Source organism: Delphinapterus leucas, chromosome 3 (assembly GCF_059928025.1).
Source record: "Delphinapterus leucas isolate spDelLeu-1000000601 "Yukka" chromosome 3, BTC_Dleu_Yukka2, whole genome shotgun sequence".
Classification (NCBI taxonomy): domain Eukaryota; kingdom Metazoa; phylum Chordata; class Mammalia; order Artiodactyla; family Monodontidae; genus Delphinapterus; species Delphinapterus leucas.
The window spans coordinates 103,676,127-103,694,568 of NC_143131.1; the positions used below are offsets into that span (position 1 = coordinate 103,676,127).

Consider the following 18,442-nt stretch of genomic DNA (forward strand, 5'->3'; position numbering starts at 1 on the left):
ATATGTACATTAAAGTTCAAGAACACTCCCCCAGTAGACCTTACTCTTAGTTTTCAAAAGGGATGAAGAAGGCAAGAATTATTTGCTGCTCTTGAAGAATAATCAGAATCATTAAAGTAGGTTGCTCATCTGTGTAGACCAGCACTACCAAAAGAAATATAATGTGAGCTCCATGTGTAGTTTTAAATTTACGGTCACCACAATTTTAAAAAAAAAGTAAAAAGAAACAGAAAATTTATTTTAATCATATATTTTATTTAAACCAATACATCCAAAGTATTATTTCAGTGGGGAAGCAATGTGAAAAAATATTGAGATAGTCTCCATTTTTTCTTAAAAATGTTTCATAATAAATATGTGCATATATACTTACAGCACATCTCAATTTGGACTAGCCAGATTTCAAGTGCTCAACAGCTACATGTAGCGAGTAGATGTCATATTGACAGAGCAGTTGTAGATGATGATGTATCTACCATCCACTCCAGGATGCACTTCCTGGAGTGGTGTGCCCATAGTCTTCCTTGATTTGTTTATTATTGGATGCCTGCCATGCGTCAGACTTCGTGTTAGGTTGAAGGTAAGCAAAAGTAAGATGCACATATTTAAAAACATGATGACAGTATCACAAGATAAATACAATAGAAGAGGTCTGTGTAAACTGCTATGGAAGCATGGAAGAAAGAGCATCAAACATTGTCCAGGGCAGGAAGGCAGCATCAGGCTTAAAAACTTGCACAGCGGAGACAAATAGACCCATGCTTCAGGACTTAACCTCAGTCCTCTGGGCTTTCACTAGGAGCTAATGACAAAAGGTTTTCATAGAGTTGTTATAAGGATAAAATGATAATTGGATATAAAGTATCTGAAACATAGTATGCTCTGTTGATACCATTATTAAAAGAAAGGTAAGGCTAAATTTGAGTGTTTATGGATAAGTGGAGTTCCACAGGTATATCCTTCAGGATCCACCAATTATGAACATTTGATTTCTCTACTTTCTCTTTCTCTCTGTAAATGTATATATACATACACACGTATAGATCAATACTTTTATATACATATTCCGAAAATCACTGGAAAATAATTTGTAGACATTAAGACCACTTATCCCTAAATATGTCAGTATGTATTTCCTGAGAATGAGAACATTTTCTTACATAATTAGGGGTGTAATTATCAAATTTCAGGAACTTTAAAACACAACACTATTTTCTAATCTATAGTTCACGGTCCTTCATGGTCCAGGATTCAATCAGGTGTCATATCTCTGTGATCTCCTGGAATCAAGAATAGTTGCTCAGACTTTACTTTGGAGTGGAGAAGATGTCTGTGCGTATAAAAGAACTCGACATTTTTAGAGAGAACAGGCTAGTTATTTTGTAGAATATCCCTCAACTTGGGTTTCTCTGATGTTTCCTCATGATTAGATTCAGGTTACATATTTTGGCAGGTCAGCTAGGATTTAAAAAAATATTTTTATTGAGGTATAACTGATTTAAAACATTATATGAATTTCAGGTATACAACTGAGTCACAATTTTTAAACCTTATACTCTATTTATAGTTATAAAATATTGGCTATATTCCTTCTGCTGTACAATATATCCTTGTAGCTTATTTATTTATTTTAATAGCTTATTTATTTAAATAGCTTATTTATTTATTTATTTTAATTGGCGTATAACTTCACAATACTGTGTTAGTTTCTGTTGTACACCAAAGTGAATCTGCATGTCCCCATATCCCTTCCCTCTTGAGCCTCCCTCCCACCCTCCCTGTCCCACCCCTCTAGGTCATTGCAAAGCACTGAGCTGATCGCCCTGTGCTGTGCTGCTGCTTCCCCCTAGCTAACTATTTTAGATATGGCAGTGTATATGTCGATGCTACTCTCACTTTACCCCAGCTTCCCCCTCCCACCCTGTGTCCTCAAGTCCATTCTCTATGTCTACCTGTTTATTCCTGCCCTGCAACTAGGTTCATCAGTACCATGTTTTGTTTTGTTTTTTTTTAGATTCCATATATGTGCGTTAGCATATGGTATTTTTCTCTTTCTGACTTGCTTCACTCTGTATGACAGACTCCAGGTCCAACCACTTCACTACAAATAACACAATTTTGTTTCTTTTTATTCCATTGTATATATTCCATTGTATATTCCATTGTAATATATGTATTATATGTAGTATATGTAATATGTAATATATGTAATATATATGTATATATTACATATGTACATACTACATATGTAATATATGTAGTATATGTAATATATGTAATATATGTATTCCATTGTAATATTCCATTGTATATATGTGCCACATCTTCTTTATCCATTCATCTGTTGATGGACACTTAGGTTGGTTCCATGTCCTGGCTATTCTAAATAGTGCTGCAATGAACATTGTGGTGCATGTGTCTTTTTGAATTATGGTTTTCTCAGGGTATATGCCCAGTAGTGGGATTGCTGGGTCATATGGTAATTCTATTTTTAGTTTTTTTAAGGAACCTCCATACTGTTTTCCATAGTGGTTGTATCAATTTACATTCCCACCAACAGTGCAGGAGGGTTCCCCTTTCACCACACCCTTTCCAGCATTTATTGTGTCTAGATTTTTTGAAAATGGCCATTCTGACGGGCATGAGGGGATACCTCATTGTAGTTTTGATTTGCATTTCTCTACTAATTAGTGATGTTGAGCATCTTTTCATGTGCCTCTTGGCCATCTGTATATCTTCTTCGGTGAAATGTCTATTTAGATCTTCTGCCCATTGTTTAATTGGATTGTTTGTTTTTTGATATTGAGCTCTATGAGCTGTTTGTATATTTTGGAGATTAATCCTTTGTCTGTTGTTTCATTTGCAAATATTTTCTCCCATTCTGGGGGTTGTCTTTTTGTCTTGTTTATGGTTTCCTTTGCTGTGCAAAAGCTTTTAAGTTTCATTAGGTCCCATTTGTTTACTTTTGTTTTATATCTCTAGGAGGTGGGTCAAAAAGGATCTTGCTGTGATTTATGTTATAGAGTGTTCTGCCTATGTTTTCCTCTAAGAGTTTTACAGTGTCTGGTCTTACATTTAACTCTAATCCATTTTGAGTTTATTTTTGTGTATGGTGTTAGGTAGTGTTCTAATTTCATTCTTTTCCATGTAGATGTCCAGTGTTCGCAGCACCACTTATTGAAGAGGCTGTCTTTTCTCCATTGTATGTTCTTGCCTCCTTTGTTGTATATTAGGTGACCATATGTGTGTGGGCTAATCTCTGGGCATTCTATCCTGTACCACTGATGCATACTTCTGTTTTTGTGCCAGTACTATACTGTCTCGATTACTGTAGCTTTGTGATATAGTTGGAACTCAGGGAGCCTGATTCTTCCAAGTCTGTTGTTCTTCTCAAGATTACTTGGGCTATTCAGGGTCTCCTGTGTTTCCAAAAATTTTGTTTTGTTTTGTTTATGCGGTATGTGGGCCTCTCACTGTTGTGGCTTCTCCCGTTGCAGAGCACAGGCACTGGACGTGCAGGCTCAGCGGCCATGGCTCATGGGCCCAGCTGCTCCATGGCATGTGGGATCTTCCCGGACCGGGGCACAAACCCGTGTCCCCTGCATTGGCAGGCAGACTCTCAACCACTGCACCACCAGGGAAGCCCTCCAAAAATTTTTTGTTCTAATTATGTGAAGAATGCCATTGGTAGTTTGATAAGGATTCCACTGAATCCGTTGATTGTTTTGGGTAGTACAGTCATTTTCACAATATTGATTCTTCCAATCCAAGAACATGGTATATTTCTCCATCTGTTTATGTCATCTTTGATTTCTTTCATCAGTGTTTTATAGTTTTCTGAGTACAAGTCTTTCACCTCCTTAGCCAGGTTTATTCCTAGGTATCTTATTCTTTTCATTGCGATGGTAAATGGATTGTTTCCTTAATTTCTGTATCTGATTTTTTGTTGTTGGTGTATAGGAATGCCAGAGGTTTCTGTGCATTAACTTTGTATCCTGAAACCTTACCAAATTCATTGATTAGTTCTAATAGTTTTCTGGTGGCATCTTTAGGGTTTTCTATGTATAATATCACGTCATCTGCAAACAGTGACAGTTTTACTTCTTTTCCAATTTGTATTCCTTTTCTTCTCTGATTGTGGTGGATAGGACTGCCTAAACTATGTTGAATGAGAGTGGCAAGAGTGGACATCTTTGTCTTGTTCCTGATCTTAGAGGAAATGGTCTCAGTTTTTCACCATTGAAAATGATGTTGGCTGTGGGTTTGTCATATATAGCCTTTATTATGTTGAGGTAGGTTCCCTCTATGCCCATTTTCTGAAGAGTTTTTATGATAAATTGGTGTTGAATTTTGTCAAAAGCTTTTTCTGCATCATCTGTTCAGAGGATCATATGGTTTTTATTCCTTGATTCATTAATGTGGTGTATCACACTGATTGATTTGCATATATTGAAAAATCCTTGCATCCTGGGATAAATCCCACTTGATCATGGTGTATGATCCTCTTAATGTGCTGTTGGGTTCTGTTTGCTAGTATTTTGTTGAGGATTTTTGCATCTATGTTCATCAGTGATATTGGTCTATAATTTTATAATTTTCTTTTTTTGTGATATCTTTTCTGGCTTTGGTATCAGGGTGATGGTGGCTTCGTAGAATGAATCTGGGAGTGTTTCTCCCTCTGCAGTTTTTTGGAAGAGTTTGAGAGGGATCGGTGTTAGCTCTTCTCTAAATGTTTGATAGAATTCACCAGTGAAGCCATTTGGTCTTGGGCTTTTGTTTGTTGGAAGATTTTTAATCACAGTTTCAATTTCATTACTTGTGATTGGTCTGTTCTTATTCTCTATTTCTTCCTGGTTCAGTCTTGCAAAATTGTACCTTTCCAGGAATTTGTCCATTTCTTCGTGGTTGTCCATTTTATTGGCATATAGTTGTTTGTACTAGTCTCTTATAACCCCTTGTATTTCTGTGGTTGTGATTTCTCCTTGTTCATTTCTAACTTTATTGATTTGCGTCCTCTCCCTTTTTTTCTTGATGAGTCTGGCTAAGGGTTTATCAAGTTTGTTTATCTTCTTAACAAACCAGCTTTTAGTTTTATTGATCTTTGTTATTGTTTTCTTTGTTTCTATTTCATTTATTTCTGCTCTGATCCTTATGATTTCTTTCCTTCTACTGACTTTGGGTTTTCTTTGTTCTTTCTGTAGTTGTTTTAAGTGTAGGGTTAGATTGTTTATTTGAGATTTTTCTTGTTTCTTGAGGAGAGACTGAATTGCTATAAACTTCTGTCTTAGAACTGCTTCTGTGGCGTCCCATAGGTTTTGGGTCATTGTGTTTTCATTGTCATTTGTTTTGATTTCTTCAGTGCTCTCTTTGTTATTTCCTGTCATGATTTCCAATCTCATAGTGTTGTGGTCAGAAAAGATACTTGATACGATTTCAATTTTCTTAAATTTTCCAAGGCTTGATTGTGACCCAAGATGTGATGTATCCTGGAGAATGTTCCGTGTGCACTTGAGAAGAAGGTGTATTCTTCCACTTTTGGGTGGAATGTTCTGTAAATATAAATCAATTCTAGGTGGTCTATGGTGTCATTTAAAGCTTGTGTTTCCTTTTTTATTTTCTGTTTGGATGATCTATCTATTGGTGTAAGTGGGGTGTGGGTGTTAAAGTCCCCTGCTATTATTGTGTTACTGTCGATTTCTCCTTTCATGGTTGTTAGCATTTGACTTATGTATTGAGGTGCTCCTATGTTGGGTGCAAAAACATTTATACTTGTTGTATCTTCTTCTTGGATTGATCCTTTGATCATGTTGTGTCCCTCCTTATCTCTTGTAACAGTCCTTATTTTAAAGTCTATTTTATCTGCTATGAGTATTGGTACTCCAGCTTGCTTTTGATTTCCATTTGCATGCAATATCTTTTTCCATCCCCTCACTTTGTCTGTATGTGTCCCTAGGTCTGAAGGGGGTCTCTTGTAGACAATGTATATATGGGTCTTGTTTTTGTATCCATTCAGCCAGTCTGTGTCTTTTGGTTGGGGCATTTAATCCATTTATATTATTTAATCCATTTATATTTAAGGTTCATATTGGATGTATGTTCCTATTACCATTTTCTTGTTTGGGGTTTGTTTTTGTGGGTCTTTTTCTTCTCTTGGTTTCCTGCCTAGAGAGGTTTCTTTAGCATTTGTTGTAAAGCTGGTTTGGTGGTGCTGAATTCTCTTAGCTTTTGCTTTTCTGAAAAGCTTTTGATTTCTCCATCAAATCTGAATGAGATCCTTGCTGGGTAGAGGAATCTTGGTTCGTCACTTTAAGTATATATCCTGCCACTCCCTTCTGGCCTGAAGAGTTTCTGCTGAAAAATCAGCTGATAACCTTATGGGGAGTCCTTTGTATGTTATTTTTTGTTTTTCCCTTGCTGCTTTTAATTTTTTTTCTTTGAATTTAATTTTTGTTAGTTTAGTATGTGTCTTGGTGTGTTTTTCCTAGGGTTTATCCTGTATAGGACTCTCTGTGCTTCCTGGACTTTGGTGACTATTCTCTTTCCCACATTAGGGAAGTTTTCCACTATAATCTCCTCAACTATTTTCTCAGACGCTTTCTTTTTCTCTTCTTCTGGGACCCCTATAATTCAAATGTTGGTGTGTTTAGTGTTGTCCCAGATGTCTCTGAGCTTGTCTTCAATTCTTTTTTCATTCTTTCTTTCTTCTGCTCCTTGTCAGTTATTTCCACCATTTTGTCCTCCAGCTCACTTATTCATTCTTCTGCCTCAGTTATTCTGTTATTGATTCCTTCTGGTGTATTTTTCATTTCAGTTATTGTGCTGTTCATCTATTTCTTGTATTTTCTCAATCCATGCCTCCATTTTATTTCTGAGATTCTGGATCATCTTTACGGTTATTACTCTGAATTCTTTTTCAGGGAGATTGCCTGTTTGTTTCCTCCTCATTTATTTGGTCTTGTAGGTTTTTACCTTGCTCCTTCATCTGTGACATATTTTTTTGCTGTCTCATTTTTTTTATGAGTGGGATTGTGTTCCTGTCTTACCTTACTGGTTGTTTGGCCTGAGGCTTCCAACACTGGAGTTTGTAGGCTGTTGGGTAGAGCTGGGTCTTGGTGCTGCGATGAGGACCTCCATGAGACCTCACTCCAATGGACATTCCCTGGTGTCTGAGGTTCTCTGTTAGTCAGCAGTTCAGACTTGGAGCTCCCACTGCAGGAGCTTCGGCCTGACCCCCAGGTCATGAACCAAAATCCTGCAAGCTGCGTGGGGAGGCAAAAAAAGAAAAGAATAACAAAGTAGAAAGTAAAATTAGACTAGGAAACTAACAGATATGTTAGAAAGAATATAAAACTATAGATGAATCAACAACCAGAAGGGACACCAGTACCACAATAGTAAAAAAGAGGAGGATGGAAAAGAAAAAAAAATTTTAAAAAGGGGAGAAGGCCTTGGCTGTGGAGGGCAGGGCCTATGCTTAGGACCCACAGGGCTAGAAAAGGCCCTGGGGACTGTGGGGGGTGGGATTCAGGCTCAACAGAACAGAAGGGGCCCAGGTGTGCCCTCCACACCTTGTCTCTCTCAGAGGGCAGGGGACCTCACCTGGGAGCCCAGCAGGCTTCCTGGGCTCGAGTGGGCAGGGGCAAACACCCTCCTATCCTTTCCTGCTCCTCTGGTCCCAGAGGGCCCCTCCTGATCTCCCTGGCCTCCCTCCTATGCCCCCAATGACCCAAATGGCCTGGAGAGGGCTTTGGAGGGCAGGGGACTGGCCTGCAAGCTCAGCAGGCTCCCTGGGCCTGAGTGGGTGGGGCAGTCACCCTCTGCTCCTCCCAGAGGGCCTCTCCTGATCTCCCCGGCCTCCCTCCTATGCCCCCAGGACCACAATGTTATATCAGCTCACACCTGTGAGAGTGGCTATTATTATTAAAAACCAGGAAATAACAAGTGTTGGTGAGGATGTGGAGAAAAGGGAACAAACGTTTGTGCACTGTTGGTGGTAATATGAATTGGTGCAGCCACTATGGGAAACAGTATGGCGGTTCCTTAAAAAATTAAAAATAGAACTATTATATGACCCAGCAATTCCACTTCTGGCTATTTATCCAAAAACTGAGAACCCTAACTTGAAAAGATACATGCACTTCCATGTTCATTGCAACATTAGTTACAATTGCCAAGACATGGAAACAACCTAAGTGTCCATCAATAGATGAAGGGACAAAGAAGATGTGGTGTATATATATATGTAATGCAATACTATTAATCCATAAAAGAAGGAAATGTGCCATTTGTAACAATATGGATGGTCCTTGAAGGCATTATGCTAAAGTAACAGTAACAGCAGGACAGGCTCAAGATGGCAGAGGACTAGGATGTGGAGCTCACCTTCTCCCACAAAAACATTAAAAATACATCTACAAGTGGAACAATTCACATAACACCTACCGAACACCAGCAGAAGACCTCAGCCTTCTGAAAGGGCAAGAAATCTTCCATGTAACGGGGTAGGACAAAGGGCAAAAGAAAAAGCAGTTGGGATGCAGCCTGCACCCCAGGGAGGGAGCTGTGTAACTCTATGCCAATAAAATGAACAACCTGTAAGAAATGGACAAATTCTTAGAAAGGTACAAGCTTCTAAGACTGAACTAGGAAGATATAGAAAATATGAACAGACCAATCACAAGTACTGAAATTGAAACCATGAGTTAAAAACTCCCAACAAACAAAAGTCCAGGACCAGATGGCTTCACAGGTGAATTCTGTCAAACATTTAGAGAAGAGTTAATACCTATCCTTCTCAAAATATTCCAGAAAACTGCAGAATAAGGAACACTCAAAGCTCATTCTATGAGGCCACCATCACCCTGATACCAAAACCAGACAAAGATACCACACACAAGAAAATTATAGGCCAATATCCATGCTGACAAAGACACCAAAATACTCAACAAAACACTAGCTAACCAAATCCAACAATACATTAAAAGGATCATACACCATGATCAAGTGGGATTTATCCCAAGGATGCAAGGATTTTTCAATACCCACAAATCAGTCAGTGTGATACATATTAATAAACTGAAAACCAAATGATCATCTCAATAGATGCAAAAAAATCTTTTGACAAAATCCAACACCCATTTATGATAAAAACCACAGAAAGTGGGCATAGAGGGATCATACCCACAGCTAACAACATACTCAATGGTGAAATGCTAAAAAAAGCATTCTATCTAAGATAAGGAAACTGACAAGCATGTGCACTATTGTCACGTTAATTCAACATAGATTTGGAAGTCCTAGCCATGGCATTCAGAGGAGAAATAAAAGGAATCTAAATTGGAAAAAAGTAAAACTGTCATTGTTTGTAGATGATGACATGACAATATACATATAATATCCTAAATATGCTACCAGAAAACTAGTAGAGCTCAATTTGGTAAAGTTGTAGGATACAAAATTAATACACAGAAATCTGTTGCATTTCTGTACACTAACAACAAAAGATGATTGATAAAGAGAAATGAAAGAAACAATCCCATTTACCATCACATCAAAAAGAATAAAATACCTAGGAATAAACCTAAGGAGACAAAAGACCTGTACTCCAAAAAGTATAAGATGCTGATGAAAGAAATCGAAGATGACACAAACAGATGGAGAGGTATACCATGTTCTTGGATTGGAAGAATCACTATTGTTAAAATAACTATACAACCCAAGGCAATCTACAGATTCAGTGCAATCCCTATCAAATTACCAATGGCATTTTTCATAGAACTAGAACAAAAAATTTTTACAATGTGTATGGAGACACAAAAGACCCCCTCATAACCAAAGCAATCTTGAGAAAGAAAAGCAGAGCTGGAGGAATCAGGCTCCCTGACTTCAGACTATACTACAAAGCTACAGTAATCAAGACAGTATGGTACTGGCACAAAAAAGGAAATATAGATCAATGGAACAGGATAGAAAGCCCAGAGATTAAACCCACACACATATGGTCACCTTTTCTTTGACAAAGGAGGCAAGAATATACAATGGAGAAAAGAGAGCCTCTTCAGCAAGTGTGCTGGGAAAACTGGACAGTTACATGTAAAAGAATGAAATTAGAAGTTCTCTAACACCATATCCCAAAATAAACTAAAAGTGGATCCCAGAGCTAAATGTGAGACCAAAAGCTATAAAACTCTTAGAGGAAAACACAGGCAGAACACTCTGATATAAATCGCAGCAATATTTGTTTTTTGATCCACCTCCTACAGTAATGAATATAAAAGCAAAAATAAATGGGACATAATTAAGCTCAAAATCTTCTACTCAGCAAGGAAAACCATAAATAAAATGAAAAGACAACCCACAGAATGTGAGAAAATATTTCCAAATGAAGCGACCGATAAGGGATTAATCTCCTAAATATACAAACAGCTCGTAGCTCTATGTCAAAAAAACAACCCAATCAAAAAATGGGCAGAAGATCCAAATTGACATTTCTGCAAAGAAGACATACAGATGGCCAAATAGCACATGAAAAGATGCTCAACATCACTAACAGAGAAATGCAAATCAAAACTATAATGAGGTATCAACTCACACCAGTCAGAATGGCCATCATCAAAATGTCTACAAACAATAAATGAAGGAGAGGATGTGGAGAAACAGGAATCCTCCTACACTGTTGGTGGGAATGTAAATTGGTATAATCACTATGGAGAACATTATGGTGGTTCCTTAAAAAACTAAAAATAGAGTTACCATATGATCCAGCAATCCCACTCCTGGGCATATATCTGGAGAAAACCATGGTTTGAAAGGATACATGTACCCCACTGTTCCCTGCAGCCCTATTTACAAGAGCCAAGACATGAAAGCACCTTAATGTCCATCAACAGAGGAATGGATAAAGAAGATGTGGCACATATATACAATGGAATATTACTCAGCCATAAAAAAAGAGTGAAACAGTGCCATTTGCAGCAATGTGGATGGACCTAGAGATTATCACACCAAGTGAAGTTAAGTCAGATAGAGAAAGACAAATATCATATGATATCACTTATATATAGAATCTAAAAAAAATGATACAAATGAACTTATGTACAAAACAGAAACAGACTCACAGACTTCAAAAACAAATTTATGGTTACCAAAGGGGAAACATGGGGGAGGGGAGGGATAAGTCAAGATTTGGGATTAACACACACACTACTATGTATAAGATAGATAACCAACAAGGACCTATTGTATAGCACATGAAACTCTATTCAATATTATGTTGATAACCTATATGAGAAAAGAATCTGAAAAAGAATGGATATATGTATAACTGAATCACTTTGTTGTTCACCTGAAACTAACACAACATTGTAAATCAACTATACTCCAATACAATAACAAAAACCAAGCTCTTAGATATAGAGACTGGTAGTTGCCAGAGGTGGGGGGGATGAGTGAAGGGGGTCAAAACATACAGACTTCCTGTAGTAACATAAATAAGTCATGTGGATATAATGTATAGCATGGTGACTATAGTTAATAATACTGTATTGCGTATTTGAAAGTTGCTATGAGAATCTTAGAAGTTCTCATCACAGGAAAAAAAAGTTTATAACTGTATGGTGACAGATGTTAACTAGACTTATTTTGGGGGCTCATTTCCCAATATATACAAATATGGAATTCCTATGGTATATATATGAAACTAATATAATGTAGGGTCAGTTATACCTAAAAAAAATAGAAGGAGAAAATAGCTGCTGTGACAAATAAGATATTACTCTCTAGGAAGATGACAATCACTCTAGCTCATTACTGAAGGTACAGCTTGCCTTGAATGAAGTATATACCTGGTTTGTTCTAGACTACACCACTATTTTGTTATGTGTCCTTTCATATGCCATTTAAGTTCTACTTTGGAATTAGTGCTTTTTGAGCTCCTAAGCAGAAATGGTATTTTCCCATTTGAAAAGCTATTTTAGCAAACTATTTCAAAGTCCTTGAATAATAAGGAATAGATTTTTTAAATGTTAGTTTTATACAGGATTGTAGTTAGATCTTGCTCACAATGCAGAAGTCCCCTACATTAGATAGATCCTAATTAGTGTTTCTTCATTGCCTGATATTTTTATTTGAGGAAACGTGTTGAAAATATTTTTCATGTGGAATATGTGTCATTTAAGGAACTATAGAAACCACTAATCTAGCTTGATGCTTTTTATTATTTTGGAAACATTTATTTCATCCCTTAGTTACTGGCAGTTCTATTATGGTCTAGAGACAACAATAAAGATCTTATTGTTTATGCTTCATTAGAAAAAAATAATAGTTCAGATATTTGACCTCAGATAATTGTAAGTCCCATTGTGGAAGCATTGCATAATTTTTGAAGATTATGTGTTTTTAAACCACAAGAAAGAATAAACAATTTATCCTGGGAGCTTTTCTTTAGGATCTATAATATTTTCTGTGGATTATTAATATATACAATATATGGGTATATTGTTATATATGGTTATATTGTTATATCTCTTATTAATGCTAGTGCCATCACTAATATTTTAATATTTAACCATATGTTCATCAAGGGAGCAGTTTGTGTGTTTTAGTGGCAAGGAGCACACAAAAAATTCTCCCTGCTGTTCCCCTCTATTATAAATTAATATCCACTACCAAGGGACCTCTTATGATATAAAATTGTCATCCTGTGAGTGGTATGGATGAAATTACCATGGAGGAAAGCTGAGCAGTAACCAGAGTATGAATAAGACAGCACCTATTCTGCTGTGTACTTAGGACCCCTGGTGTCTTATATTAATTTATGATAAATAATTTACATTGCTAACTTCTTCACAGTTTAATACTCTGAATTACCTTTTTATTCACAGTTTTCTCTCAATGTAAGTGCATTTTCTATACTGAGAAGGACTATTCTAAAAGCATGGAATCATTTTTGCCAGCTCCAGAGTATTCTGCAGTTTCTTCAACAGAAGATTTTATCGAGTAGTGCCTAGAGGATGGATCCTTTTAAGCGACACTGTTGTCTGCATTGCTTTTCATTTTGGCAGTAAAGGAGTTACAGGAGAAGAGGGATCCATAATGACAGTCCCGTGTGTTATAATGTGATGGTTGCCTGGCAACTCTACCTGTAGAAATAAATATAGGACTTGTATCTGTATTACTCCCCTCCTGTTGTCAAGGTTTATAGGGTTTTGTTTTGTTTTGTTTGCGGTACATGGGCCTCTCACTGTTGTGGCCTCTCCTGTTGCGGAGCACAGGCTCCAGACGCGCAGGCCCAGTGGCCATGGCTCACGGGCCCAGCCACTCCGCGGCTCCGGACCGGGGCACGAACCTGTGTCCCCTGCATCGGCAGGTGGACTCTCAACCACTGCGCCACCAGGGAAGCCCTATAGGTTTTTAATATATTAAGGTCAGAAAATACTTAAAAGCAAAAAGACTTGATCATTTGATGATCCTTTGGAATTGTAAGAAATTGTTGGCTATCAACAAATAAGGGGTCTTGGGGAGTAAGTGTTACACAGTGCTGTGAATAAGCCTTGACTGTATTTGAACATCTCTTAAATGAGTCTGAGCCTTACCTTGGTATTTCACATAACCAACTCTTATCTCTTCCAAGGACATATTTTTTCACTTAAGAACATTTATTGACTATCTTTAATGTGTTACGTCTGCACTAGAAATGGGATACAGTAGAAATGTAAAAAAGACAGAAAGCCCCTGGTCTTTTAGTCCAGAGTGGTGACTTTATCATCTAGTGGAGAGCACATCTGGAGAGGAAGTTCTTATCTGTAACACTCAAGGCACATGCCCATCAATACCAGCTATTCTTTTTATAACTGTTACAGAGATTACAGTAAGCTATGGAGGAGACCTTCAAGATCGCAGAGGAGTAAGACTTGGAGATCACCTTCCTCCCCACAAATACATCAGAAATATATCTACACATGGAACAACTCCTACAGAACACCTACTGAATGCTGGCAGAAGACCTCAGACCTCCCAAAAGGCAAGAAACTCCCCACGTACCTGGGTAGGGCAAAAGAAAAATGTAAAAACAGAGACAAGGGAATAGGGACAGGACCTGCACCAGTGGGAGGGAGCTATGAAGGAGGAAAGGTTTCCACACACTAGGAAGCCCCTTCACTGGCAGAGACAGCGGGTGGTGGGGCAGGAGCTTTGGAGCCACACAGGAGAGCACAGCAACAGGGGTGTAGAGGGCAAAGCAGAAAGATTCCTGCACAGAGGATCAGTGCTGATGAGCACTCACTAGCCATGGCGGGTGGGAGCAAAGGCTTGGGCTTCTGAGGTCAGATCCCAGGGAGAGGACTGGGGTTGGCAGCGTGAACACAGCCTGAAGGGGGGCAAGTGCGCCACAGCTAGCGAGGAGGGAGTCCGGGAAAAATTCTGGACCTGCCTAAGAGGTAAGACACCATTGTTTTGGGGTGTGCGAGGAGAGGGGATACAGAGCACCACCTAAACATGCTCCAGAGGTGGGCGCGAGCCGCGTCTATCAGCACAGACACCAGAGACGGGCAGGAGACACTAAGGCTGCTGCTGCAGACGCCAAGAAGCCTGTGTGCAAGCACAGCTCACTCCCACACCATCCCTCCTGGGAACCTGTGCAGCCCGCCACTGCCAGGGTCCTGTGATCCAGGGACAACTTCCCTGGGAGAACACACAGCACGCCTCACTCAGGCTGTTGCAATGTCATGCTGGCCTCTGCCCTCCCGCCAGGGCTGAGTGATCCAGAGCCCCCAATCAGCTGCTCCTTTAACCCCATCCTGTCTGAGCGAAGAACAGATGCCCTCCAGCAACCTACACGCCGAGGCGGGGCCAATCCAAAGCTGAACCCCAGGAGCTGTGCTGGGGTTCTCTCTCCCAGCAGCCTGAGGAGCAACAGATTAATCTCCACAATCAACTTGATGTACCCTGCATCTGTGGAATGCCCGAAGAGACAACGAATCATCCCAAAATTGAAGTGGTGGACTTTGGAAGCAACTATATATATATATATTTTTTTTTCCTTTCTCTCTTTTTGTGATTGTGTATGTGTATGATTCTTTGTGTGATTTTGTCTGTATAGCTTTGCTTTTACCATTTGTTCTAGGGTTCTGTCGGTCCTTTTTTTTAAGTATAGTTTTTAACACTTGTTATCACTGGTGGATTTCTTTTTTGGTTTGGTTGCTCTCTTTCTTTTGTTTTTATTTTTAATTTTTAATAATTTTTTAAATAACTTTCTTTTTTTCTTTTTTCTCCCTTTTTTTCTGAGCCATGTGGCTGACAGGGTCTTGGTGCTCTGACTGGGAGTGAGGCCTGTGCCTCTGAGGTGGGAGAGCTGAGTTCAGGACATTGGACCACCAGAGACCTCCCAGCTCCATGTACAATCAAATGGCAAAAGCTCTCACACAGATCTCCATCTCAACGCTAAGATGCAGCTCCACTCAACAACTAGCAAGACAGGAACACAGCCCCACCCATTAGCAGAGAGGCTGCCGAAAATCATAATAAGTTCATAGACATCCCAAAACACACCACTGGACATGGTCCTACCCACCAGAAAGACAAGATCCAGCCTCATCCAGCAGAACACAGGCACCAGTCCCCTCCACCAGGAAGCCTACACAACCCACTGAACCAACCCTAGCCACTGGGGGCTGACACCAAAAACAACAGGAACTACAAACCTGCAGCCTGTGAAAAGGAGACACCAAACACAGTAAGTTAAGAAAAATGAGGAGACAGAGAAACACACAGCAGATGAAGGAGCAAGGTAAAAACCCACTAGACCAAATAAATGAAGAGGAAATAGGCAGTCCACCTGAAAAAGAATTCAGAGTAGTGATAGTAAAGATGATCCAAAATCCTGGAAATAGAAAGAATGGAGAAAATAGAAGAAACATTTAAAAAGGACCTAGAAGAACTAAAGAGCAAACAATGATGAACAACAAAATAAATGAAATTTAAAATTCTCTAGAAGGAATCAATAGCAGAAAAAGTGAGGCAGACGAATGGATAAGTGACCTGGAAGATGAAATAACTACTGCAGAGCAGAATTTTTTTTTAAAAAAAGTATTTTTTTAAAAAAAAAGTATTGAGGACAGTCTCAGAGACCTCTGGGACATTAAATGCATCAACATTCGAATTATAGGGGTTCCAGAAGAAGAAGAGAAAAAGAAAGGGACTGAGAAAATAGTTGAAGAGATTAGTTGAAAACTTCCCTAACATGGAAAAGGAAATAGTCAAGTCCAGGAAGCACAGAGAGTCCCATACAGGATAAATCCAAGGAGAAACATGCCAAGACACATATTAATCAAACTATCAAAAATTAAATACAAAGAAAACATATTAAAAGCAGCAAGGGAAAAACAACAAATAACACACAAGGGAATCCCCATAAGGTTAACTAACAGCTGATCTTTCAGTGAAACTCTGCAGGCCAGAAGGGACTGGCAGGACATATTTAAAGTGTTGAAGGAGAAGAACCTGCAACCATGATTACTCTACCCAGCAAGGATCTCATTCAGATTTGATGGAGAAATTAAAACCTTTACAGACAAGCAAACGCTTGTAAGAGAATTCAGCAGCACCAAACCAGCTTTACAACAGATGCTAAAGGAACTTCTCTAGTCAGGAAACACAAGAGAAGGAAAAGACCTACAATAACAAACCAAAACAAATAAGAAAATGGTAATAGGAACTTACTTACATATCTATTATTACCTTAAATGTAAATGGTTAAATGCTCCAACCAAAAGATATAGACTGGCTGAATGGATACAGAAACAAGACCTGTATATATGCTGTCTACAAGAGACCCACTTCAGACCTAGGGACACACACAGACTGAAAGTGAGGAGATGAAAAAAGATATTCCATGCAAATGGAAACCAAAAGAACGCTGGAGTAGCAATTCTTGTATCAGACAAAATAGACTTTAAAAGAAAGACTATTACAAGAGACAAAGAGGGACACTACATAACGATTAAGGGATCGATCCAAGAAGAAGATATAACAATTGTAAATATTTATGCACCCAACATAGGAGCACTGCAATACATAAGGCAAATGCTAACAGCCATAAAAGGGGAATTTAACAGTAACACAGTCACAGTAGGGGACTTTATCACAGTAGGGGACTTTAACAAATGACTTTCATCAATGGACAGATCATCCAAACTGAAAATCAATAAGGAAATACAAGCTTTAAATGATACACTAAACAAGATGGACTTAATTGATATTTATAGGACATTCCATCCCAAAACAACAGGATACAATTTATTCTCAAGTGCTCATGGAACATTCTCCAGGATAGATCATATCTTGGGTCACAAGTCAATCCTTGGTAAATTTAAGAAAATTGAAATCGTGTCAAGTGTCTTTTCCGACTACAACGCTGTGAGACTAGATATCAATTACAGAAAAAATATCTGTAAAAAATAAGCCAAACCATACACTACTTAATAACCAAGAGATCCCTGAAGAAATCAGAGGAAATCAAAAAATACCTAGAAACAAATGACAATGAAAACACAATGGCCGAAAACCTATGGGATGCAGCAAAAGCAGTTCTAAGAGGGAAGTTTATAGCAATACAATCCTACCTCAAAAAACAAGAAACATCTCAAATAAACACCCTAACCTTACACATAAAACAATTAGAGAAAGAAGAACAGAAAACCCCCAAGGTTAGCAGAAAGAAAGAAATCATAAAGATCAGATCAGAAATAAATGAAGAAGAAATGAAGGAGTTGATAGCAAAGATGAATAAATCTAATAGCTGGTTCTTTGAGAAAATAAACAAAACTGATAAACCGTTAGCCAGAGTTGTCAAGAAAAAAAGGGAGAAGACTCAAATCAACAGAATTAGAACTGAAAATGGAAAATTAACAACTGACACACAAAGGATCATGAGAGATTACTACAAGCAACTCTATGCCAATAAAATGGACAACCTGGAAGAAATGGACAAATTCTGAGAAAAGCACAACCTTCTGAGACTGAACCAGGAAGAAACAGAAAATATAAACAGACCAATAGCAAGCATTGAAATTGAAACTGTGATGAAAAATCCTCCAACAAACAAAAGCCCAGGACTAGATGGCTTCACAGGCGAATTGCATCAAGCATTTAGAGAAGAGCTAACACCTATCCTTCTCAAACTCTTCCAAAATATAGCAGAGGGAGGAACACTCCCAAACTCATTCTACGAGGGCACCATCACCCTGATACCAAAACCAGACAAAGATGTCACAAAGAAAGAAAACTACAGGCCAATATCACTGATGAACATAGATGCAAAAGTCCTCAACAAAATACTAGCAAACAGAATCCAACAGCACATTGAAAGGATCATACACCATGATCAAGTGGGGTTTATCCCAGGAATGCAAGGATTCTTCAATATACGCAAATCAATCAATGTGAT

At 38.5% G+C, this 18,442-nt stretch overlaps 1 protein-coding gene across 9 annotated transcripts in view; it reads right to left on the minus strand.

The window, feature by feature from the left end:
• Positions 1-234: 234 nt before the first annotated feature.
• Positions 235-18,442, minus strand: part of LOC149749632 (uncharacterized) — a 352,954-nt gene continuing 334,746 nt past the window's right edge. For 6 of the 9 annotated variants that reach the window (XM_089908436.1, XM_089908432.1, XM_089908429.1 and 3 more), the window contains 2 exons: positions 7,044-7,259; positions 235-802 (listed from right to left, as the gene is read on the minus strand). In XM_089908436.1, coding sequence (XP_089764562.1) covers positions 764-802; positions 7,044-7,259 — 255 coding nt within the window. In that variant the 3' untranslated portion in view covers positions 235-763. Of the gene's footprint in view, positions 1,459-7,043; positions 7,260-18,442 lie in introns of those variants that run through there. The other 3 variants (XM_089908430.1, XM_089908435.1, XR_016392458.1) reach the window with 3 other exon arrangements.